The 25,007-nt window shown below is 32.5% G+C and overlaps 2 protein-coding genes across 3 annotated transcripts; both read left to right on the plus strand.

The window, feature by feature from the left end:
* The first annotated feature begins 716 nt into the window (after nt 1-716).
* LOC115982787 (phosphoglycerate mutase-like protein AT74) lies at nt 717-11,228 on the plus strand. 2 transcript variants are annotated; one of them, XM_031105502.1, is made up of 2 exons: nt 717-1,274; nt 10,598-11,228. In XM_031105502.1, exons 1-2 carry the CDS (start codon nt 821-823, stop codon nt 11,026-11,028), a joined length of 885 nt encoding a protein of 294 aa, XP_030961362.1. In that variant the 5' UTR covers nt 717-820; the 3' UTR covers nt 11,029-11,228. The 2 variants fall into 2 exon arrangements, with proteins under 2 accessions (XP_030961362.1, XP_030961361.1); XM_031105501.1 differs by lacking the exon at nt 717-1,274 and adding an exon at nt 7,149-7,811.
* Nucleotides 11,229-21,975: 10,747 nt separating this feature from the next.
* Nucleotides 21,976-24,750, plus strand: LOC115980136 (phosphoglycerate mutase-like protein AT74). The gene is made up of 2 exons (XM_031102419.1): nt 21,976-22,438; nt 24,040-24,750. The coding sequence occupies exons 1-2, from the start codon at nt 21,976-21,978 to the stop codon at nt 24,462-24,464; spliced, it is 888 nt and encodes a 295-aa protein (XP_030958279.1). The 3' UTR covers nt 24,465-24,750.
* Nucleotides 24,751-25,007: the final 257 nt, after the last annotated feature.

The raw sequence follows: 25,007 nt of genomic DNA on the forward strand, positions 1-25,007 counted from the left end.
GAGAGGTTGAAGGTGATCAAGTTAAGAGGAAAGAATATGGAAGCTTCTTTTATTGGTTTCTAAGTGGAGAATCGGTTGCTGATGTTTTTGATCGTGTATCAAGTAAGGACTCTTTTTTTGTTATTTATTTATTTTTTTCATTTGAATTTGTTTTTATTCAATTATTATTATTATTATTATTATTATTTTGTTTTGCATTGCTTTGTCAAAAACATCTGTGTTTTTGACATGTTGTGTGTGTAGCTTGTATATGTTTTCTTGCTCAGGTCATTAACCTGTTATGCTATGCTTGAAAAAAGTAATTGTTTGTTTTATGCATAAAACATATTTTCATTCTCAAAAAAAAAAAAAAAAAAAAAAAAAAAAAAAAAAAAAAAAAAAATTCCTTTCTTGTTTCAAGAGTTAGAATCAAACGATTAGCCAAAAAAAGAAGAAAAAGATTTAGAATCAAATGAAACTAATAGTTTTGGCTTTTTAAAAGGTGTTTTCTTTACTTATACGGAAACAAAAGCTAGAGAGAAGCCCAATTCAAATTCGCACAATTTCACCTGTGTCTATTTCTAAGAAAAGTACAAATTATGTAACTAAAAGAAATGAATAAAGAATAATAAAACTAATGAGTAAAGAATGATAAAACTTCCTTTTAGGGCCAGAGAGAGGCCTATAAATTGGAGGTAATAAAAAACTCATTGCCAATTACACTAGCTTCACATAGAGAGTCCTCAAACACCAAATGCTATAGCCTATTTACATAAATTTTGTTGTAGCTTATAGCTACAAACGTTTTGATAGTCAGAGAGAGTTCAAAGGAGAAAAAAAAATGCAGGCACACAACAATCCTCCTATCTTACCAAAGAGAATAATCTTGTTGCGCCATGGCGAGTCCCAAGGCAATATGGATGCAAAAACCTACACCACCATCCCAGACAACAAAATCCCTTTAACTGTAAAAGGTCTGGCCCAAGCCTGGGGTGCTGGGGTCCAAATCAGGGATGTGATCTCCTGCAACAACACCACATCTAATTGGAAGGTCTATTTCTATGTATCACCCTATCAACGTACCCTATCCACCTTACGAGAGATTGGGCTGTCATTCTCAAGGAAGGAAATAATTGGTGTAGATGAGGATTGTAGACTTAGGGAACAAGTTTTTGGGAACTTTCAAGATGAGAAAAAGATGAAGGAGCTTAAAATTAAGAAGGAAGAATATGGGCAGTTCTTTTATCGGTTCCCGGATGGAGAATCGATTGCTGCTCTTTCTGATCGTGTTTCAGGTACTATCTTTTCCCTTTCCCTTTTAAATTTGTTGATTCAAATTTTTTTTTGGTTGCTTTTGTCAAACATTAGTATTTTTGATACGTTGTGTTTCTTGCTTTTATATGTTTTCTTGTTTAGGTCATTAATTAGTTTTTGCTACGTTTGAAAATAGTAATTGTTTGTTCATGCATAAAGAACATTATGGAAATTCCTTTATTGTTTCAAGAGTTAGAATAAAATGAATAGCAACCAAAAAAAGAAAAAGAAAAAGAAAGAGTTTGAAGGATAAATTTTTCTTTCAAATCACTTTAGAATAATCTCTTTTTTTGGTAAGCAGGATAATATCATTAACTAACAAAAAACAAGAGAAGAGCGTCTACGCTCATACACAGTCCCAGTAGCATCAAAGTTAATCAAAAGAGATACATCAGCAGGGGGAAATGAAAAATAACAAGATCTTAAGGCAGCAAGGCGCCTCTTCTAGCAAGGGCGTCAACACACTTGTTTGTCTCTCTGTAACAATGTTGTATCCTGGTCCTCGGAATCTTTTGCAAACCTTCTATACGTACAGTATGCAATGATCACATCATTACCGAAGGTCTATCACTACCTTTCTGTATCAGATTCACCACAAGCTCGGCATCTAATTCAATTATGACATCAGTCAAATTTAGTGCAATGCAAAGGTTTATCCCATCCCAGAGTGCCCATAATTCTGCCGCCACGTTGGAGGTATGTTACGGATGATACCTCCTCCACCAGCCCTACTAGGATTACCTAGGGATGACCCATCTGAATTCAATTTGAACCAATCTTCTTGTGGGGGGGGGGGGGGGGGTGCCACTACACCTAGATGACAGATAGAGAGCGTTGGAGCTTTATGTTCAAGCCGAGGAAAGCAAATTCAAAAGCTTTTGCTAAAGTTTCCACCTTTAATGATTTTTGGGTTGATGAATCTCTAAATATCACTCTGTTGCGTCTGAGCCAAAGGCACTTTAGAATAATCTTTTCTAACTTATTACGTGACAACTCATAAAATCGATCCACTTGTATTATTTAGAACAAAGTTTTCTTCTAAATTAGGTTAGAGGAATCTCTTCAAAGCTATTACTTGATGACTCATAAAACTATTCATATGTATTATTTAAACAAATCACATGACTCATTAAATAGGTCATGTAATTAAAAGTACATATAAATGGTTTTATCAATTACCTCATGGTGGGTTAGAAGAATTTTCCTTCAAACTGGTTTGGAAGTAAACTTGTTCCTATCATTTAAGCATGATATATGACTAATTAAATAAGCTATGTTACTAAAAGTAAACGTGGATGGTTTTATTAGTCACGATGTAGGGGGTGTGAGGAATTAGTACCACTTTCTCATGGACTTACAACTTTTTCTCCACTATTCATAGTTTTCCATATTGACAAAAATTGTGGTTTAATTTGTGGTTGTAGAATTTTTGTTTCTTTATTTCTAGGGAACCAAAAGCTTGAGAGCCATTATCAAATTAGTATAATTTCAATTCTGTCCAATAGAAGAAAAGTAATTATGTATCTATTAAGGGGGAAAAAAACTAAGAACTTACTAAATAACCGTTCAATTCTGTACCTTTGCCTCAATAGGTTAATAATTTAGCCATTTTATATAGATTTCTCATAAAAAAAATAATAATAAAAAAAAAAGACAAAACAAAACTTTTTACAAAGATTTATAAACATAAGTTTAACCATTTAAGGTACTTCCAAGTCCCAACATCTTTGCTATCATTTGACAGTGAAGGATGGGACTTTTGCTTTATTATTTCTTTTGGTTTTATTTTAACGCGTTGTGTATGTTGCAGATGAGATGAGGTTTATTTTGTTTTTATCCATTATTTTAGAACGTGTTAAATGTGACGAGATTGCACCTAAAATTTTAAGTATTACTAGTATTATGCCCGTGGCTTCATAAAAAAATTATATATAAATTAAAAATATATATTTTTTGATAATATAATCAAATCTAATAACAAATAAAATAGTAAAAATATTTTTTTAAATTAAGTTACATGGAAAATGTATATTATGTAAGTTTTGTTTTGTTTTTTTTTTTTTTTTATAAAATATTTTTAAAAATTATGGCAAGTTTTAAATTTCTAAAAGCACTTAGTAGTAAAATTGTAATTTAATTATATATATATATATATTAAATATTCTATAAATATTGCTACAATTTAAGTTGCATTAAAGCTTTTTTTTTAGTGTAGTATATGGTTGCTGCAATTTAAGATGCATTAGACCTCTTTTTTTTAGTGTAGTATACAATTGTTGCAATTTAAAATGCATAAGACCTTTTAATTTAGTGTAGCATACGTTGCTACAATTTAAGATACATTAGGCCTCTTTGTTTTAGTGTAGTGTATGCTACAATTTAAGATGCATTATACCTTTTTTTTTTAGTGGAGTAATTAAAAAGAAGAAGAATTAGATTATACTATGTCTACTTTACTGCAATTTAAGATGCATTAGACTTCTTCTTTTTCATGCAAATGTTTTCTTTTTAAAATCTAAAAATCTAAAAAAAATTCTACAATTCGGTGCCAGCACTTGGCGCAATCACGCCATCTAAGTCCAACTTTTATTATACAGTATATGATTTTTATATCCAATAAAAAAAAAATGGTCTGCTAAAAGATGGACTTTTGATGACAAGTTTAATGAATTTGTTAGGCCTTGGACTTTTGCTAATAGGGTCGATGGTTTGGATTATTATTATTATTATTATTATTATAATATTCGATAGTTACACCTTACAACAAAGTAGATATTATTTGAATCATGAATGTTTTTATTGAAAACATAAAAAAGTAGTGTATTTGCCATGATATAGATGTTTGTGAACATATATATATATATATATATATATATAATTAAGTTTATTAGATTTGTATTGAAAAATGGAAGAAAAAAAATCATTATATATATGTAAAAGAAAAAACAAAAGATAAAGAAAAGGATCCAAAACTAGCTTTTGGATACGCATAAATTAGAAACTTAACTTAAAGACCTTAAAAGTTCCCAACTTGAAGTAATAAATTATATATATATATATATATATATAATTTTAGTAAAGAAGGGATATATGAATTTTGGATGTCTTGGTTAAACAGGCTATGCAATAGTTATAAGGTTATTGGATTTTAAATAAAAATTAAAGAGCAAAATTGAGTTATAAGTTTATTGGCTTTTAAATAAAAATTACTAAATGACAAAATTTAGGTACCCTTTATTAGGTACAGTGAATTTGGTTTCCTAATTAAACTCAATTACATGGTTATATTGACTAATATAGCAAAAATACTATTATATTGCCAATAACCTTATAACTTAACTAGTTGGTATCTTCTTCTCAAAAAAAAAAAAAAAAAAGTTGGTATCTTCTAGTATTCCAAAAGAGAAATGCTATGTCTACCTTATTTTTACAACACTTTCACAATAAATTTTAGGTGGCAAATTGTTATGGTTTATTACTGGTGAATAAGAAAGTAGTTGCAATAGTAGATTCAAATTAAAATCCTATAACAACATCTACCTAAAATTTGTTATAAAAATGTTATAAATATAGCAATCCTTATTTCCAATTAAGACATTTAAAATCCAAATCTCCCTCCAAATTAGAAGGTGTCTAACTACATCAACACAAGCACATTCTCTCTCAATTGAATATGCCATCTAGTTCAATTGTACCCCCCGGGGTAGATAGATTTCTTAAATGTTTTATTGCTATGTCTATGTCGTTTATCGCATTGACTCAATTGAAGTTTAAGCAAAGAAATTAAAATAACTAAGATTGAATCACTGATTATGAAAGTCAAAGATCCAAGATAAATTAAAATAAAGAATATTATAATGATGACATCTCATGCCAGATGGAGCATTTGGGTGTAATAAGATCGGCCTGCTGAAGGTGACACCTTGGTCACAAGTCACAACCAGCTCAGGGATCTAGGTTCTAATAAATTAGACATTCGGCTCCAACTATATCTACTACCCAGGAAATATGGAAAACTTTGACATCAGCAAGTTAGTTCAACATCTTAAACAAGAAAAAAATGGACCTTCTTGAAGAGAGCAAAAAAACAAAACAATTCCAAAATTTTCTAAAATTCTTCTTATACATTTATAATTTTCTGTTACATTCTTATTTGTGAGTCATACTTACGTGAGAGAAAAGCATAATACATCACGTATACAGAACATTTTCTTCAAAATTTCTAATTCTTTTGCGTAATAGTCTAATAGATATAGGACCCATCCTTACCTAAAAGAGAAGCCTCTAATGGACAAAATAAGTTTCTAAATTTCTTTTTTGACAAAAGCGAGGGTTTCTTTTCTCAATGGGCATGGAATCCTTCAACTCTTTCACATGTACATATGCATTCACGTTGCTTTGAATCTGATGCTTAAAAAATACTAATAAATGAAACCAAAGAAAGTTTACAGATTAGTCTAGTCTCCTGTCAAAATAGTACTACTATTCAAGCCGACTATACTATTTTACGAGTTGAATTTGGGCGCAATGGATAAGGCCAAGGTGCTCATATCATCAAAACATCATAGCCATCAAAGGTACATTCACTTCGACAAACTTTTTGTTCATTTACGAAATATGTCATGCTTTTGTCATTTCAGCTCTTATATAAAAAATAAAAAATAAAAAAAAATCTTAGAAGAATTTAACATGGGCTACCCTTTATCTCACCTTTTTTTTAGTGCTAGTTGCTAAGAAATCTACAAAACAACCTCCATCTTAACACAATAGTAAAACATACAATAGAAACTTCCACTTTGGCGCCTAGTTGTTACTAAGTTGAGAAGTGACTCTAAGATATGCATAGATTCTATAAGAGCTCTTGTTGACCAAGTTCTATGAAGATTGCTTAGCTTTATATTGGCTATAAACTCTATATTTGTTGATCTTGGTTTAATATTCTATAGCTGCGTTCATCGTGAGACAAATTTAACGACCCATGAACTAGGCAAATGGTCTTGTAGTTATTTTTATTTTGATATCTTTGGTCTGGATCATTACCCTCCTAGTATTGTAGATGTGATTGTTAAGGAGACTGGCCTTTTTATGTAGTTCTCTCTCTTTGTCAATAAAATCTTTTATTCATTAAAAACATCTAAAAAAAAATAAATAAATAAATTATTCTTATACTACCAGAAAGTTCTTTCCTAAATACCTAGATGCCAACATTTTCTTACTAGTCAAACCCATCCACAAAAACCCCACTCTTGTTACATGTTTGATCATGCTTCACCTTCCTACTCACAGGATTTTCTCATATTTATTTATATTTGAGTAATACTACAATCACAAACTATTTTATAACATTTTTACAAACTGTTAATGTAGCTAATTCTTATTAGTTTTCATTTGGCACACTGTAAACATCACTTTTTTACTTACTAATAAACACTCATTACATTAATAATTTGTAAAATATATTATAAAATAGTTTATAACTTTAACATTTTCTTTTATATATATATTTAATATTTTGGGACTTTTTTTTTTTTTTTTTTTGCTGAATTATATTTTGGGACTTAACTTGAGTGAAAGGATGAATTCATTGAATTGTACTAGACTCGTCACGATATAACACGGTTTTAGTGCAACTTGACCAATACTTTCCTCTTATATATCAGGCGTTGAATTTTAATCAGCCATTGTAAAAAGAAGTGTGAAAACTGGGTGAATTGTCTGACAAGAAAAAACGGTACAGGTGTAATTGATTTTAAAAAACACTTCATACAGTAGACAGAGATATTTTTGATGACCAAGCGCATGACAGATCTATCCTTATATCTTCTGACCCCACAACTTCCACACAGTAATTAACACAGCTTGCTCCAACATCAAGTTTTAAAAAAAACTGTTATAGTGTGAAAACATTAAAAGCCGAATTAGACACAAAGGAAAGCCTATATAAATTGACAGAAAAAACACTTCTAAGAAACCAAAACAGAAAAACAAAAATCCTCCAAAACCCAAATACCACATTTTTCGTTCATTCCCACACAAAGCAGTTTCAAAAATAAAAATGCATCAAAATCCAAACCATTCAAAATTGTCAGCGCTCCCAAAGCGCATAATCATAATGCGCCACGGCGAGTCCAAGGGCAATTTAGACAATTCAACCTACAGCACCACCCCGGACCACCAAATCCCGCTCACCGACGTGGGCCTGGCCCAGGCCCAAGACGCCGGGGCCCGGCTCCGCCACCTCATCTCCACCACCTCCTCCACGAACTCGTGGCGCGTGTACTTCTACGTGTCCCCGTACGCCCGCACCCGATCGACGCTCCGGGAGCTGGGTCGGAGCTTCCCGAAGAAACGGATCATAGGGGTCCGAGAAGAGTGTCGGATCCGAGAGCAAGACTTCGGGAACTTCCAGGTGGAAGAGAGGATGAGAGCGATCAAACGAACGCGCGAGAGGTTCGGTCGTTTCTTCTATCGTTTCCCGGAAGGCGAGTCCGCCGCTGACGTCTTCGACCGCGTTTCTAGTACGTCTTTTTTGTTTTCTTTGTTTTTTTGTGTGTGTTCTCTACGCTTTTTTGCAATTGCTTGTTTATGATGTTATGTTTTGTTTTGTTCTCTGGGCCCACCTTAAAATGACCCAATTATGTGTTGTTTCGTGGCTATTTTTTATGGGTTTGCTTACTTGTTTTTCTTTTTTTTGGACTTTAAGAAAGTTGGCTAGATTTATTTATTACACTTAAAAAGTACATAACGTATTGCTAAAAGTAGTAAGTAGGAGGCAAATGTGGAACTTATGGGTTTGCTTTACTTAGGCTAATTATTATTGCACACACAACTTGTTATACACTGCCTTAACACACCGTTTGTTCAAATATGACTTCACAATTTTAACTGAAATCTTGTATGCAATGTGTAATTATTACTGCTCTTTTTATATTGGTAAATTAAAAAAAAAAAAAGTTTAACCAAAAAGAAAATTATTGGTATCTTGGCTTGATGGGTTTAAATCCTATCATATATATAGTTCAAGTTAGGTATAGAATTAGATACTCTCATTTTAAGGTTATACGTTGAAATGCTCTTTGGAGATTGAGGATAGTTGTCCACTAAATTTTAATTTTGGAGACTAATTTAGGCATGAAGGACATTGCAAATTAACATGAACTAGGTTGTTGATTGCAAATTAGGATACGCTTACAAATGCCCTTATAGTTTAAGGTACATGATTTTAATTAACCCTTGTTCTTTTTGTTATCCTTGTTTTCATTCATTTCTGTAGTGTGTGTGTGTTTTATTTTTGAAAATACCAAGGATCAAACTCAGAAGTATGCCCATCACAACTTGTAATATTTTGGCTAGTAGAGGATTTTAAAAAAATAAATAAAAATAAATAAAAATAAAATAAAAAATAAAAAAACGCTTGATATTCCCTCCATTCAGCTAAGTTTGTAGTACATCTTTCATTTATTGATATAAGGACTTTGGAATTATGTATATATGTGTGCGTGTTTGTATTATTATTATTATTTTAAAAATTAGAATTAGTTTGTTTTTGGGGTGTGCTTAAAATGGTATGCGCTAAAATGAATGGAACTTCCACGGTTGCAAATTGAAGAAGCGTTTTAAATATATGAGTCCAATGGACTGATCTACGAGTCCAAAATGGTGGACAAGAAGTACTATAAAATGTTAATAAAACAAAAAAGATATGCCAGTATACGGTTAAATATTAAATCTTTACCAAATTATCCAATCTAAATTTTTATTTGAATAAGTTCTAGCTACATAAACACAAAATTAAGAACTTCTTTATAGACTGCCAGAGACTTGACCTCAAACTTTGAATCAGAGTTTGACCGGTTAATTTTGGTTAGTGTGAATAATATAGGACCTAAGGATGCCATAAATGGACCAGTTTAAAGCACTTCTGCATTAGGCAATTCTTACTTGGAAGATGAGTTTACCACAGCCATCGCCGGATTAGATAACAAATTGAGTCAACCTTGTTTGGCCGGCTGCTCTCAGCTCTTGGTGAAAGTTAGCTTGCACAGAACCAAGCATGCATGAATTTTTTGGTAATGTCTTTTCTGAGTGCTGGCCAGAGGTAGAGGAAAAACCAACCTGGCATTTGTGCTCCATCTTTTATTATTGTTGTTATTCAAACAATAATCACGTTTTAATATTTTTCTACTTTAATCAAGCTGAAATATGATTTGCAGACTCATTCCCTACGTTATTAAAAAAAAAATTACTGATTTTCTCAGTCATGGTTGCTTATGCATGTCGCTGTTCTGTATCCTATGGTTCCACATGCAGAAAATATTTTTCCCACTCTGTTAGCATATAGTCATAGGTTACACAGTGTATAAGCCATCCGCTTTTAGTCACATCAGCAAAATTTACATTACTTGCATGTAGCCATAGTTCACTTAAGCGGTTACAAGTTGTGTGCCTGGATGCTTGACATGTCTTGCACTGCAGTGATTTTCTTATTTGGAGGATGTAGCTTTCAAATATGCAATAGAAAATGTGGCAAAAAAAATTGTATGAAAAAGTTGAATGATCTTATAACAGAGTAGTGCAAATGCCTTTTGCTTAAAAATATAAACACCCAATGCCTCTGCGTGGCTTTGTTTTGAGAATTAACAATAGAATAATATTTTCCAATTTCCCATTGCATACTTAGTTTCTTAGATAAAATTTATCCTCTTAAAAATTTAATAAGTATCAGGATGCTATCATTTCCAAATATCTAGAATCTGCATAATTGAATAAGTTCCCAAAAATTAAAAAAGAAGGAAAAATCAATGAAGCGTCATTTGAAAACTTTGAAGGAAAGAATGTTACTAACTTACTATGCATACTGTATAGCTCTTTTAGTTCCATTGGAGAATTAGGGTCTCTGAACTATAATAATTATATGAAATTACATTGCAAGTGCAGTATTCAATTTCTTACGTTGGAATTACTGTTTGCTTGTGCACATGTGCTATTGGTACTAGACAATTAGACATTGCTCTAGCTGGCCTGAATTCGATGCTTTCGAAGTGAGCAAACTAGCAGCCACAAAATCCAACCTAACTTGAAATCCTTCAGTGGGATGTTCTGTGGGGGATTTTCATGTTTTGGATTATTATTCCAGTAAAATAGAAATGCCATTCATGTCGTATGCAGTAAATTGCAATACAAGAATTTGTTGTGGGTGGTATATTGGGTGGTTAGTTGGAAGTATATTCCTGAATGGAGAAATTATTTTCAAAATTTTGTCTCATTGAAATGCAGAATTGAAGAGGGAATTTGAATCTTACAGGTTTTCTTGAATCACTGTGGAGGGACATAGACATGAAAAGGCTTCACCATGACCCTTCCCACGACTTGAATTTTATAATTGTCTCACATGGGCTAACGGCACGGGTCTTCCTCATGAAGTGGTTCAAGTGGACGGTTGAGCAATTTGAGCGCCTAAACAATCTTGGGAACTGTGAATTCCGAGTGATAGAATTAGGAAGTGGTGGAGAATACAGCTTAGCAATCCATCACACAGAGGAGGAAATGCAAGAATGGGGACTTGACAAAGATATGATAGCTGACCAAAAATGGCGAGCCAATGCCCACAGGGGTGAATGGAATGGAAATTGTCCCTGGTATCTTAATGCTTTCTTTGACCATCTAGATGACTCAGATGACAATGAAGACAGTGACGACGAACCCCCAAGTGATTCTTCTAGTATATGTGCATAGGTTGTCCAGAACTTGAATTGGAAGTTCTTTTCTTTTTTTCTTTTTTTGATTTACTTGACTGTGTTTTGTGCATAGTGTTCTTCAAATATTGGAATCGGAAAATTGACATTGATTTGGCTGTCAAGCCATGGTGTAAAAATCAAAATTTATTCTATCAATTTGAGAATTGGGAAGAAGAAAAATCAGTTCAAAACTCTAAAGATTGTTGTGATATTGGCTTCCTAGTTACAGATTGACCAAAAGCAAAGACACATCCATTGATATTTTGACATACAACCATTTAAGTTCAATTGTAGTGTCTTATTCAATAAACCGGTGCTTCTGAATGTGTAAAAATCTGCTAAATTTATCCTACACTGCTAGGTAATGTAAAAAATATAAAGCATTGCATCGGCTTGTACAAAAATTCATGTCTATATTAACATAAGAATCTTTTTTTTTTCTTTTCTATATTACACAACCACTTTTTAAAAACACCTACATTAGATTATCTATTTTACATTTTATTTTATTTAAATAATAATTTTTTATTTAGTTTAAATGAATCTGATGAGAGCATGAGGTGAGGGAAAAAACTTTTAAAATAATGAAATACAAAGCTACAATAACAATGCCTATTTATATGGTTATTATAGCAACTTTGCAAATTTACATATCTTTAACTTAATAGATGTGGGTAATTTTGGATTTTGGATGTGTAAAATTGAGCCCTTTTTTCTATTTTTCATTATCTGATGCATTTTGTGCTTGACTTTGCTATTACTTACAAAGATTTTATATATATTTTTGAGATGGTGACAACTTGGTTTTGTATTTTTTTAATTTTTGTATTTTTTTTTTTTTGAGATGGTGAGAACTTGCAAGTTAGACACCTTTTTTGACATGGAATGCAGACTTTTAAATGATAGTATCAATGATCAAACAAGCAAACACAAGAGATGCAAACAGGCCTAGTTTGCACTATGTTGGCATTACTTTCTTTACATTTTTGGACAGAAAAATACACTTCAATTGGTTAGATGCAAACAAGCTAAGTAATGAGCTATCCAGCTTGGAAGGTTGTTGCCAACAAGTCATGCTAGAAAGAGTGAGGAGTGGTGTTAGAATTATGTGTTTAAATGATTAAATTTACAATTTCTCATGAGCTTAAGCTTTTGGGAGAATTGTAATTTAAAATATCCAAGTTCTTACTTCTTACGACTGGAAAATAAAAAGCTTTTGTAAAAGATCAAAAATAAGAAAAAAAAAAATTTGAGGGCCAATTGACAGACTCATAAGATTATGATCACAATATTTAGATTGAAGAAAACTTTAATAAGACCACAAAATTGAACATGGTATTCTAATTTTTCTCAAGATAAATATATGCTAGTTATAACCTAGTAAGAGTGGTCATTTTTATTTAGGGAATTCAGAACAAATTTGACACATTTGCATAGAACCCTAATAAGGAACAAACTACAACATGAAAAAATAATTGTTTCATTTGATAAGGCCATTACCTAGTGATGGTCCAGCCGAAACCTAGAAAGGCTATTAGCTTTGGAACTTTTACAATAAGTGGCCACTCTAAACTCATGTATGATGCATCCCCACTTGACAACCAAGACTATACCATCATACCAGACAATGACCCCAAACAAAACATAACCTAGTTTACAGATGTAATAATAAAACTATGCTCACCATGACATAGAAAAGTAGGAGGGAAAGACCATAACAAACTTCCGACTGCTCTGATTTTGCAGATATTTTAAAGAGCCCAATGAATTCAGCAACCCAAAGAAAGATATCAGAAAACTCAATGGGAAGTTGATACACATAAAGAAGGATGATGTTCAAGCCTGCATACAACAAAAATGCCTCCACCACCTTCATTCCAGTATGGAAAAATTTAAATCAGTAAAAAGATTGGCATTTTCTGCTAAGTAGAATGACTAGTAGAAAGATTGACATTTGATGTAAACTATAATGCTTACCAGAAGAGACCTAGAAAATTGCTTGTTAAAGACCAATCAACAAGTCCAATGCTGCTACAAATGAGAAATGGAAAAGAGACCCAAGATGGGTGACTGATTCGTGTGACTAGTTGTGCTGTACAAAGTGCAACAATAAGCAGCATAAAACCCTGAGATGAGAACCTTCAATGCAGCAAAGCAAGAAAATAGTCCAAATTCAACATCCAAGTCATGCTTATATTGTAAAAGGGAAATCAATACTCAATTCTAGTCAAGTGTGACCCATCACCGAGACCTAATGAGAGAAATTCTACTTCATTGAATTCAAGTGATCCTAGGATTGATGCAAATTAAATCATAGATGCTTCACCACCCCAAATGTTTAACCAATCTACCTCAAAGTTCTCCCCATATATCCTTTTATGAATACAGCTCTAGAGGCATGAAACCCAATTCTCCCTTTGTTTTCTTTTCTATTGAGCTCAACTAAATGGAATGCAGCATTGACTGAGAAACCAAAACAAGCTTCTAATTTGACCCATTTACCTACTCAAGTATAACATTTCATTGAAACACATATATGCTTTCACAAATACTAGCATTATTAGTGTAAAAAACTTCCAAGTTCATACACTACAAACAATCTTAATGTGACACTTCCTTTCTAGATTGAAAGTATATTTAGCTAAGTAATTCCTAAAGCAATCCACATTGAACTTCCTAAAAAATTACAAAACAGCATATTATAAATCACAAAAAAATAATTCTTGTAAGACTAAAAACATTGAATACCTTTCAACAGTAGCATAGGCAATACGAATTCACTGAGGAACCTTCCCATTACAACCTCTTTCAACAATAAGATTTCAGAATCATTTGAATTGCATCATCTCCATCTATGATAATACTACAAATCCATCACTTTTCATTGAGTCTATGATCGAAATAAACAAAACCCATTTGAGGAAGAACCAAATTAGGCCCAAACAGCTTATGATAATGACCTTTTCCATATTAACCTCAATTTTACTGGTTTCTTCATTATTTTTCTTGAAGTTCTTCCTGGTTTGTTAATAATAGACAATAACACATAAAATGGCAAATGGGTTCGTTGAGTTACAATTAACAACAATATCCATATCAAGAACCAGTAAAATCCTTTTCTTTTACACCAATTTGGGAACATAACCCAGAAATTAGAATTAAATTGGGGCTTGCCTTGTGAAAGAAGTTAGAAAGAGCATATGGTTGATTTAAGTGGGAATCAGATTGGAGCTTTTTGGGGTTGAATTTGAGTTGGAAAGAAGATGAGACGCACCCTTATCCGATCTCGCTTCACCTTGTTGTCATACCTAAATATAAGGGTGATAGTTATATACTGTACAGAACACACAATTGAAATTGTGTTTTTATCAAATTAAAATTGTGATTTTACAATTATAACTAAAATTGGTTGTCCTGTGTATGGTGGTGTATAACAAAATGTGTGTAACAATAGTTAAGTATATATATATACACACAATTTAAACAATTCTACATCATTACATTGATTTGGTGGGACCCTTTTCAAGCCAACGGTACAACTCTGGGAATAGTTTTAAAATACGTTGATGACAATTCAGTTGCGTTTTATTCAGGAAACATAACCCCTAACAAAAAAGGTTGAGCTTGTTTAATAAGGAAATAAACCAAGTTTTAACATGTAATATAGTTTGTTGATGAGCTTGAACTCGAGTTTAACTTATATTTGAAATAAAATTAAAGAAATAATTTTAAACTTTTTATCTTTGGCTCAAATCATTTACAATCTTAGCCGGAAGTGGACATCAATAGGATTGACCAAGGTGATCAGTACAAAAAAGGGGAATCAACGGTGGTTGGTGTGGCATGTAGGTTTGGCATTTCAAAATCGATCAAAATCACATCACACTGAGCCTTATATATAACAGATATAATTGTATTTTATATATTAAAAAATAATGAACTTCTACAAATGTTTTTGTAGTTTTAACCGCCAACAAAACCCAATCCATGCACACCTTTGGTCATTTTTGTTTATATAAATTATTAATCATTAAATTCCCATATGTTTTTTTTTTAATAAAATAAGTTAGTATGTTATATTGTCATTTGTGTATATGTGTGGAAGAATGTATAAATTTGACTCACCCAGGAAGGTAGCCTAGTAGTAAGAAGTTCTTGTGACTTATCACATTTGCAAGTCTGAAATTATGGGTTCAAGTAATGGCAAGTCCTGGTGAACAGGTGATTCCACAACATAATGCAATGAGGTGGTTTAAGTGGTGCACAGTGACCGGCGAGTCCTTTTGTTTCTTCCATTAATTTTTTTTTTTTGAATTATGAAATAATAACTCTATTATCCTTACTCCGAGATAATATTCATCCATTTAGAATTTAACATTTGAGTAGCCATTTGGCTCATATCATCTCTAATCTCTATTTATTAATTTTCGTGGCTTATTTCTAATCTTTTTTGGGCTTAGCTTGAAGAAGAATGTCTGAGAAGCACGTACTTACCAATTAGCAAGTACTCAATCACATTTCATTAGCACGAGGAAGTAAGAATAAGGTGAAACGTTAAAATGGGAAAATTTTTGACCTATTACAAGCTGACACATCATATTACAAAGTTCAAAAAGTATGACCAATTACAAAGTGCCACGTGCTACTATTGGATTCTACTATCACTATTCAAAAATCAACAAAAATTTGTCAAGTGTCACTTAAACAAAAACTTGAAAAGCAAGCAAAAGCCATTCACATATTGACACGTATTAGCAATGACATAAGCAATTCAATCGAATCCTGACACGTCATCTTGAAAATTAAGGCATTTTGGCCAATCAAATGATGCCCCGTGTCTCAGAGAAAAAAATCTTAAAGCTCCTTCACTCAGATTGTGTTATGTGTCACTAATCAGATTTTGCCATGTGTCACTTAACCACCTCTAAACTCCTATAAATGGAAGCCTTCCTAAGGTATTTGTTTCTACACCAAGACAACACCAAGACATCAAGGAAGATATCCACACCACAAGCAGCATCAAGAAGTATAGAAGTTTTGCTGGAATCAAGCCCTGAAGCCTCAAAGAACTTCATTTAAAAAAAAAAAAAAAAAATCTTAAATTTTGCTTGATGCTTGGAGTTTGCAACTAATTTCTTGTATCATATGCAGTCTTGACAAAAATTGGGCTAGGAGATGAGGTCACTATTATTTATATAGACAAAACTTATGTACATTACCTTAGGTGCTATTTTTTATATTATATTCTTAACATTCAGCCATACGACTACTTAATTAAAAAATACACTTTCATCAAATGAGTCCACATGGCATCTTAAAAAGGGAATTTAAAGAATAGCAAATAAATACTGTATCTAAGTCTTAATCTACTTATATAACCAAACTAATATATATATATATATATATATTTTTTTTTTTTTATTATATATATTTATAAAAAAAATCACAAAAAGGAAAGAAAGAAGCAACAATAGTTCGTGTAAGCTTTATATACCTGACACATCCATAAAAGAAGAAAAGTAGGTGCTAGTTGGCTTCTACGTATATAAAGACAAAACAAAACCTTTATAGAAAGATGAGTTTAACAAGATATAACATTCTTTGTCATTGTTGATAGTGAAGGAGAGATAAGATTTTTTTGTTTTATTATTTCCTTTAATAGTTTTATTTTAACACGTTGTGTACTGTGCAGATGGGGAATTTTTTTTTATCCATTATTTTAAGGGTTTTTTTTTTTTTTTTTTTACAAGATAGGAATTCTATTTTAACTTAATCTAAGTGTAAGTATATATGTATGTAAAACTCTCTCTTAGAACTTGAACCCCAACCCTTACCCTCAACATCTCACAAGCACTTATACTTATAGAATAACTATTGTATCAAGGGTACGCGATTGCACATAAATTAAATATTTACGAGATAAAAAATTGTTTTTGCATCCCATAAAAAAAAAAAAAAAAAAAAAAAAGGTTGGCAAGATGGGCCTTTTGTGACTGGTTTAATGAATCTGTTATTAGGCATTGGACTTTTCCTAATAGGGTTGTAAATGGTTTGATTTTTTTCCCAATTCTATAGTTATAAGGGATTGGGCGATTTAAACTTTGGATTATTCCGTTGGAAACACTAGGAGATGTTAACCAGTTGAGCGACAAGATTCTTGACTTATTCTTTTGATTTTGTTTGTGTATTTGAATTTTCAACTTATATGCAAAAATAAAATAAAGAAAAAGAAAATCTTTCTTGGTTGAATTGAACCAAAGATCCCACCTAGTGTGTATGCCATGGCCCATGGTATAGATATTGTGGGAACATATATAATAATTAATTAAGTTTTCTTTTTATATTTGTATTGAACATGTAAGAAACAAAATCAATTAAAAAAAAAAATCCAAAACTAGCTTTTGTACACATATAAATAGTAACTTAGGCTGCGTTTGTTTTGCTTGAAAACACTTTTAGGAAATTATTTTACACCCTTGTATGTGTTTGGCAGCTACGGAAAATATGATCAATGGAAAATCATTTACGCTTTGACTGGAAAATAAGCCACTTTGAGTGTGAAATCATTTACGCTTTGATTTTACCTTCAAACAATTTCCGGAAACCACACCTGAAGAGAGAGAGAGAGAGCTTGAGCACACTCCTCACACGGTCCAAAACCCATCTCCAAGCTCACCCCAACCAAGCTCTGGCCAGCCCAGCCAAGCTTCGGCCAGCCCAGATCGTGCCGCCCCACGGTCCAAAACCCATCCCCAAGCTTACCTTCAAACCATTTCTAAAAAAAAAAAAAACAAAAAAAAAAGAACCGAACCAAGAGAGAGAGAGAGAGAGAGAGGCCAGTCACTGCCAGAGAATGAGAAAGAGCCGCCCACCGTCAAAGAGAGATAGGCTGATCACCTGAACTTGAGATCGACTTCACCGTCGTCTGGTCATGCCTATCACTGCCAATCTGCCTTATTTCTCTCTTCCTCCCACTACCACCCATGTCACCGATCTACCCTTTTTCTCTCTACCCATGTCGAGCAAACCACCGCAAGACAAGCGACCCATCGTGACCTAGTCGCCTCTGCCGTGCAATCTTGCCTCCGTTGCCTCTAGATCGAACCCACTCGCCTCTCTCTCTCTTCCTTCTTCTCTCAATTTGACCAGATTTGATTATTATTTTTTTTTTTTGTTAGGTTTTGTTTCTTTTGTGTTTATCTATTGAGAAATGATATTATATATTTGTTTGGAAGCTGAGAAAATGTGAGCAACAAGTAGAAAATGTGTTTTCTATAGTATTTTCAAGAATACAACCAAACACCAAAAAATATTTTTCAAAGCATTTTTTGAAATGCAACCAAACACTTGAAAATATTTTCATTTCCCAAAAATATTTTCACCTAAAAATATTTTACACTTGGAAAATATTTTACACTGAAACAAACGCAGCCTTAACTTAAAGACCATAAAAGTCCCCCAACTTTTAAGTAATAATTTTTTTTTTCTTCTAAAAAGTATATATTTTTAGTAGGGAAGAGAGATATGAGTCTTGGATGTCTTGGTTGAATAGGCTATGCAACCAAGTTATAAGGTTATTGACTTTCAAATAAAAATTAAATAGCAAAATTTAGATACAATTCTTTAGATATTATAAATTTGGTTTCCTAATTAAATTAAAGTACATGGTTATATTGAATAATATAGAAAAAATAGTATTATATTGTCAAAAGCCTTATAACTTAATTAGTTGGTATCTTCTAGTATTTCTAAATTAGACATTTAGAATTCAAATCCCTCTCCTCATTGAATTACTAAATAAAAAAAATGTTTCACTCAAAATTAAAAGCTGTTTAACTATACCATCATCTATTGACTTCACATTCCTCCGCCTTCCTCCAACACAAGCACATTCTCTCTCAATTGAATATTAGTTCAGTTGTACCCTCAGGGGTATATAGATTTCTTAAATGTTTTTTTACTAAGTCTATGTCGTTTATGGCATTGACTTAATTGAAGTTTATATGTTAAGCAAAGAAATTAAAATTTGAGTAATTAAATCATTGATTATGAAATTCAAAGATCTAAGATAAATTAAACTAAAAAATATTATCATGATGACATCTCATGCCAGAAGGCTCTAATAAAATTAGACATTCGTGTCTAATTATATCTACTAGCCAAGATATATGCAAAGCTTTGACCTCAGCAAGTTAGTTCAACATCTTTAACCAGAAAAAATGGACCTTAATGAAGAGAGAGAAAAAAAAAAACCTAAATTTTGTAAAATTCTTCTTATATTATATTTTGCTGTTACATTCTTATATGTGAGAGAAAAGTATAATACATCAGGTGTACAAAATATTTTTCCAAAGTTTTTCTTAGGATCTATCCTTGCTTAAAAGAGAAGTGTAAGTGTGTAACACATCAAAGGTACATAAAAAATTAGTTTGACAAAAGCAAGGAAGATTTCTTTTCTCAATGGGCATGGAATCTTTCAACTTTTCTAAGAATTTTGAAGGTTTAATTTTTATTTTATTTTATTTTATGGGTTTTCCTGCTTGAGATGTTGGAAACTCTTTCACACGTACATATGCGTTCACGTTGCTTTGAATCTGATGCTTAAAAAAAAAAAATGAAATGTTAAAGAATGCCTTATGGACATTGGATTAGAAACTATTTTTAAAATATTTTTATAGAAAAATGATAAAGTAATTAATTGTGTTGACAACATTTTATTTTTCTCATAAAAATTGTGTCAAAAATTTCTTAATATAATTTATTAATATTTGTCTTAAAGACACCCGTTAACATGACTTATAAAAGAAACTAGAGAAAGAAAACATATATATTAGTCTAGTCTCCTGCCAAAAAAGTACTACCATTCAAGCCAACAATACTATTACTAGTTAAATTGGGGCAATGGATAAGGCTAGAGTGCTCATATCATATCATTATAGCCATCAAAGAAGCATTCGCTTGGAGAAACTTTTTGTTTATTTAAGAAAAATATCATACTTTTTTTTTTTTTGGTCATTTCAGGTATTATATAAAAAATCTTAGAAGAATTGAACATGAGCCACCCTTATATCACTTTTTTTTTTTTTTTAATTTTTAATACTAGGCTAAGAAATCTACAAAACAGCCCCCATCTTAACACAATAGTATAACATTCAATAGAATTTCAACCCCCCACCCCCCCCCCCCCCCAACCCCCAAAAAAAAAAAAAATTCATTGAATAGAAAAGAAAAGATAAATAAAGAGAAAGATAGCTAACATGAAAGATTTAAATGACACTTATTTATAAACCAAAAGAGAAGTAATATTTCATATTTTAAAAAAAGTCACAAAAAAAGAGAAGTAATATTTTTGAAAAATACTATATCCACAACATTTTCACAACAAATTATAAGTGACAGGTTGTTATTGTTAGGGTAAAAAAATAATTTTAGTGGTAAGTTTAAATTTGTACTAATAACAACTAATCATCTGTAATTTGTTGTGAAAAATGTTGTTAACGTAGCATTTCTCAATAATTTTACGATAGATGTCTCTCGCCCCCGCTCTCCCCCCACCCACCACCCCACCGCCCCAAAAAAAAAAAAAAAAAAACACTTAAAAACTTGTTATCAACGTACTAATTTCTCTCAATGTTACTTAGAAGTAACCCTTAACTCTCCTTTAAAACATTCTGAATTTGCTTTAGCCACAAAACACTTTTTTTTTTTTTTTTTGTTGGAGAATGAGCCACAAAACACTTAAAATTAAAGATTCTTGCAATATTATATATCTATAGTTAAAAAATAAAAAATAAAAAAAAAAACTATTAAGATCAATTTTGAATAAAATGAGGAAGTTGAATTTTTATTTTTTATTTTTTTGGAACAACAATTCTCCTAATAAAAAAAGAACAAGGATTTTTTTTTTTTTTTTGGAAAAAAGAAAAAAGAAAAAAGAACAAGTTAGGTTAGATTTTTCACATTATTTATAACATGGGTGACGATTGTGATTGGGCTAATATAATTTTTCACATAACCTTTGTACGAGCATACTATTTTTTTTTTTTTTGATGGGATGTACGAGCATACTATTGACACACTCTTCTCTACATATTACTCTTGATTTACACTATTAGAAAAACAAAAAGTTTAACCACATAATAAATTTCTTAATATTTGTCACAAGTGTCGATAGAGCATATTGTGATTATTGATAATGTGCAAATTTCTTGACTAGGTGGTTACATGTCTGACTAGGTAGTTTATACAGTAGACAGACCTTTGATGACCACAAATTTTCATACTACAATAACCACCTGAGAGAAGAGAAGTTACAGAGATATATCCATATATCTGACCCCACAAATTTCACAAGGTAATTAACACAACTTATTTCATCCTCAAGTTTTTTTTTTTTTTTTTTTTTTTAAAAATTCTAAGATCACATTTTCAATCACAACTTTTATCAAAATTGTCTATAATGCAAACAACAAATGATAAAGAAAATATGATGGGTTTATATGAAAATGATCGGCAATCAATTACAATATCTCACGTACGATAGTTGTGATAAAAGTTGTAACAATTTACTGTATTACTAAAATTATTCAATTTTTTTTTTTTGGATAAAAATTGGAATTACTCAATTAAAAAGCTTTTATAGCGTTGAACATTTTTTTTTGATAGGATAGTGTTGAAAATTAAAAGCCAAGGGCTCGTCTGATACGCTAATATAAACACATGTTTTCAATTTTTAAAATAACATTATATATATTTTCACACACTTTTTCATCCACACGTATTTCCAAAAAAAACTGAAAACTGTTATTTAAATATAAGTAACAAACATCCCCCAAATTACCAATATATAAATTGAGAGAATCACACTTCTAAGAAACAAAAATCCTCCAAAACCCAATTACAACATTTTTCCCACACTTGGATTTTGGATGCACTTCCAAAAAATATGCATTCAAAACCAAACCATTCAACATTGTCAGTGCTCCCAAAGCGCATAATCATAATGCGACACGGCGAGTCGAGGGGCAATTTGGACTATTCAGCCTACAGCACAAGCCCGGACCACCAAATCCCGCTCACCGACGTGGGCCTGACCCAGGCCCAAGACGCCGGGGCCCGACTCCGCCACCTCATCTCCACAGCCTCCTCCACGGACTCGTGGCGCGTGCACTTCTACGTGTCCCCTTACGCCCGCGCCCAATCGACGCTGAGAGAACTGGGTCGGAGCTTCACGAAGAAACGGATCATAGGGGTCCGAGAAGAGTGTCGGATCCGAGAGCAAGACTTCGGGAACTTCCAGGTGGAAGAGAGGATGAAAGCGACCAAACGAACGCGCCAGATGTTCGGTCGTTTCTTCTATCGTTTCCCTGAAGGCGAGTCCGCTGCTGACGTCTTCGACCGCGTTTCCAGTACGTCTTTCTGTTTTCTTTCTTCTTCTTTTGTTCTGTGTGTACGCTTTTTTTTTTTTAATGGAAAGACTCATGTTTTGTTCACAAATAAGCATGCTGCTATATCGACTGACATGAAAATAAAAAACATTACGTAACTCAATGCATTAGGCTAAAATCCCATGTTCAGCTAACTCCTAGAGGTGCATGAATCTTCTTGTTCAAATGATGCTTACACCATTGAATCAAAGATGGGCCAGCCTTCCTCAGTTTCCCATGGCGAACCTCATTTCTTTTAGTCCATCTCCCACTGAGCATCCATAGAATATACCATAGGAAATCAAAAAAAGTTCTGAAAAGGAATCGCTGACAAAAGAGAGAAGAGAGTTGAAGAACCCCATGTCCCCCGAGCCTTAGAGCAATCCCAAAATAGGTGGAACAGAGATTCAGATGTACCTCCACATTCCTCGAAAGTGCTGTCTACCAATACATGTCTACGTACCATATTATCTTATGAGGGATTTGAATCTCTTCCAAAACAGACGCGTACAACTCCCGTCAGAACTAGAGCCCATCTCCCTGTTAGTCTCAAAATCCAAAGCCACCTTATAAGCACTTCTAACAGTGAAAAAAACCATTTGAAGTTTCCGCCCAAACCCGTTTGACGCTTGTTCTTATTGTTATCCTTGTTTTCATTCATTTCTGTAATGTGTGTGCGCTTTGTTTTTGAAAATGCCAAGGATCAAACTACAAAGTATGCCCATCACAACTTCTAATACAATGGACTGATCTATGAGTCCAAAATGGTGGACAAGAAGTACTATAAAATGTTAATAAAACAAAAAAGACTGGCCGGTATACGGTTAAATATTAAGCCTTTTACCAAATTATCCAATCTAAATTTTTATTTGAATAAGTTCTAGCTACAGAAAGTCAGAAACACACAATTAAGAACTTCTTTATAGACTGCCAGAGACTTTCCCTCAAACTTTGAATCAGAGTTTGGCTGGTTAATTAGGTTCTCCGAACTATAATAGTTATATGAAATTACATTGCAAGTGCAGTATTCAATTTCTTATGTTGGAATTTCTGTTTGCTTGTGCACATGTGCTATTGGTACTAGACAATTAGACTTAGCTTTAACTGGCCTGAATTTGATGCTTCCCAAGTGAGCAAAGTAGCAGCCCCAAAATCCGACCTTTTTCTTAAAAAAAAAAAAAAAAAAAAAAAAAAAAAAACCGACCTAACTTGAAATCCTTTAGTGAATGTTCTTTGAGGGATTTTCTTGTTTTGAATTATTATTCCAGTAAAATGGAAATGCCATTCCTGTCCTATGCAGTAAATTGCAATACAAGAATTTGTATTGGGTGGTAGATAATGGGGGTGGGGTGGTTGTTGAGCCCTGTCAGTTATGGCCTGTTTGGATAGAGGGGGGAAGTAGGAGGAGTAGAGTAGAGTAAGCTAAAAATGAGTTAATTTTATGCTAAATCTACTCTACTCTCCCTTCCCCTCTCTCAATCAAAACAAACCATTAGTTGGAAGTATATTCCTAAAATGAGGAATTATTTACAAATTTTGTGTCACTGAAATGCGGAATTGAAGTGGGAATTTGAATCTTACAGGTTTTCTTGAATCACTGTGGAGGGACATAGACATGAACAGGCTTCACCATGACCCTTCCCATGACTTGACTCTTATAATCGTCTCACATGGGCTAACCTCACAGGTCTTCCTCATGAAGTGGTTCAAGTGGACTGTTGAGCAATTTGAGCGCCTAAACAATCTTGGGAACTGTGAATTCCGAGTGATGGAATTAGGAGATGGTGGAGAAAACAGCTTAGCAATCCATCACACAGAGGAGGAAATGCATGAATGGGGACTTGATGCTGATATGATAGCTGACCAAAAATGGCGAATCAATGCCCACAAGGGTGCATTGAATGGAAATTGTCCCTGGTATCTTGATGCTTTCTTTGACCATCTAGATGACTCGGATGACAATGAAGACAGTGTGGACGAATCCTCAATTGATTCTTCTAGACTCTAGTGTATGTGCATAGGTTGTCCAGAACTTGAATTGGAATTTCTTTCGATTTTCTTGATTGCGTTTTGTGCAGTGTACTTCAAATATTGGAATGGGAAAGTTGACGTTAATTTGGCCGTCAAGCCATGGTGTAAAAATCAAAATTTATTCTTTCAATTTGAGAGTTGGGAAGAAGAAAATCAGTCCAAAACTCTGAAGAATTGTTGTGATATTGGCTTCCTTGTTACAGATTGAACAAAAACAAAGACCACATTCATGGATATTTTGACATACAAAAATTCAAGATCAATTGTAGCGTGATCTTTTTCAATAAACTGGTGCTTCTGAATGTATAAAAATCTGCTATATTTATCCTACATTGCTAGGTGATGTAAAAAATATAGTGCATTGCGTCAATTTGTACAAAAAATTTTTGTCTATTTTAACATAAAAACCTATTTTTTCTTCTATTTTACATAACTATTTTTCAAAAACATTTGCATCAAATTATCTATTTTACATTTTATTTTATTTAAATAATCATTTTTTATTTATTTTTTAGGAATA

This window comes from Quercus lobata, chromosome 3 (assembly GCF_001633185.2).
Source record: "Quercus lobata isolate SW786 chromosome 3, ValleyOak3.0 Primary Assembly, whole genome shotgun sequence".
Taxonomy (NCBI): Eukaryota; Viridiplantae; Streptophyta; class Magnoliopsida; order Fagales; family Fagaceae; genus Quercus; species Quercus lobata.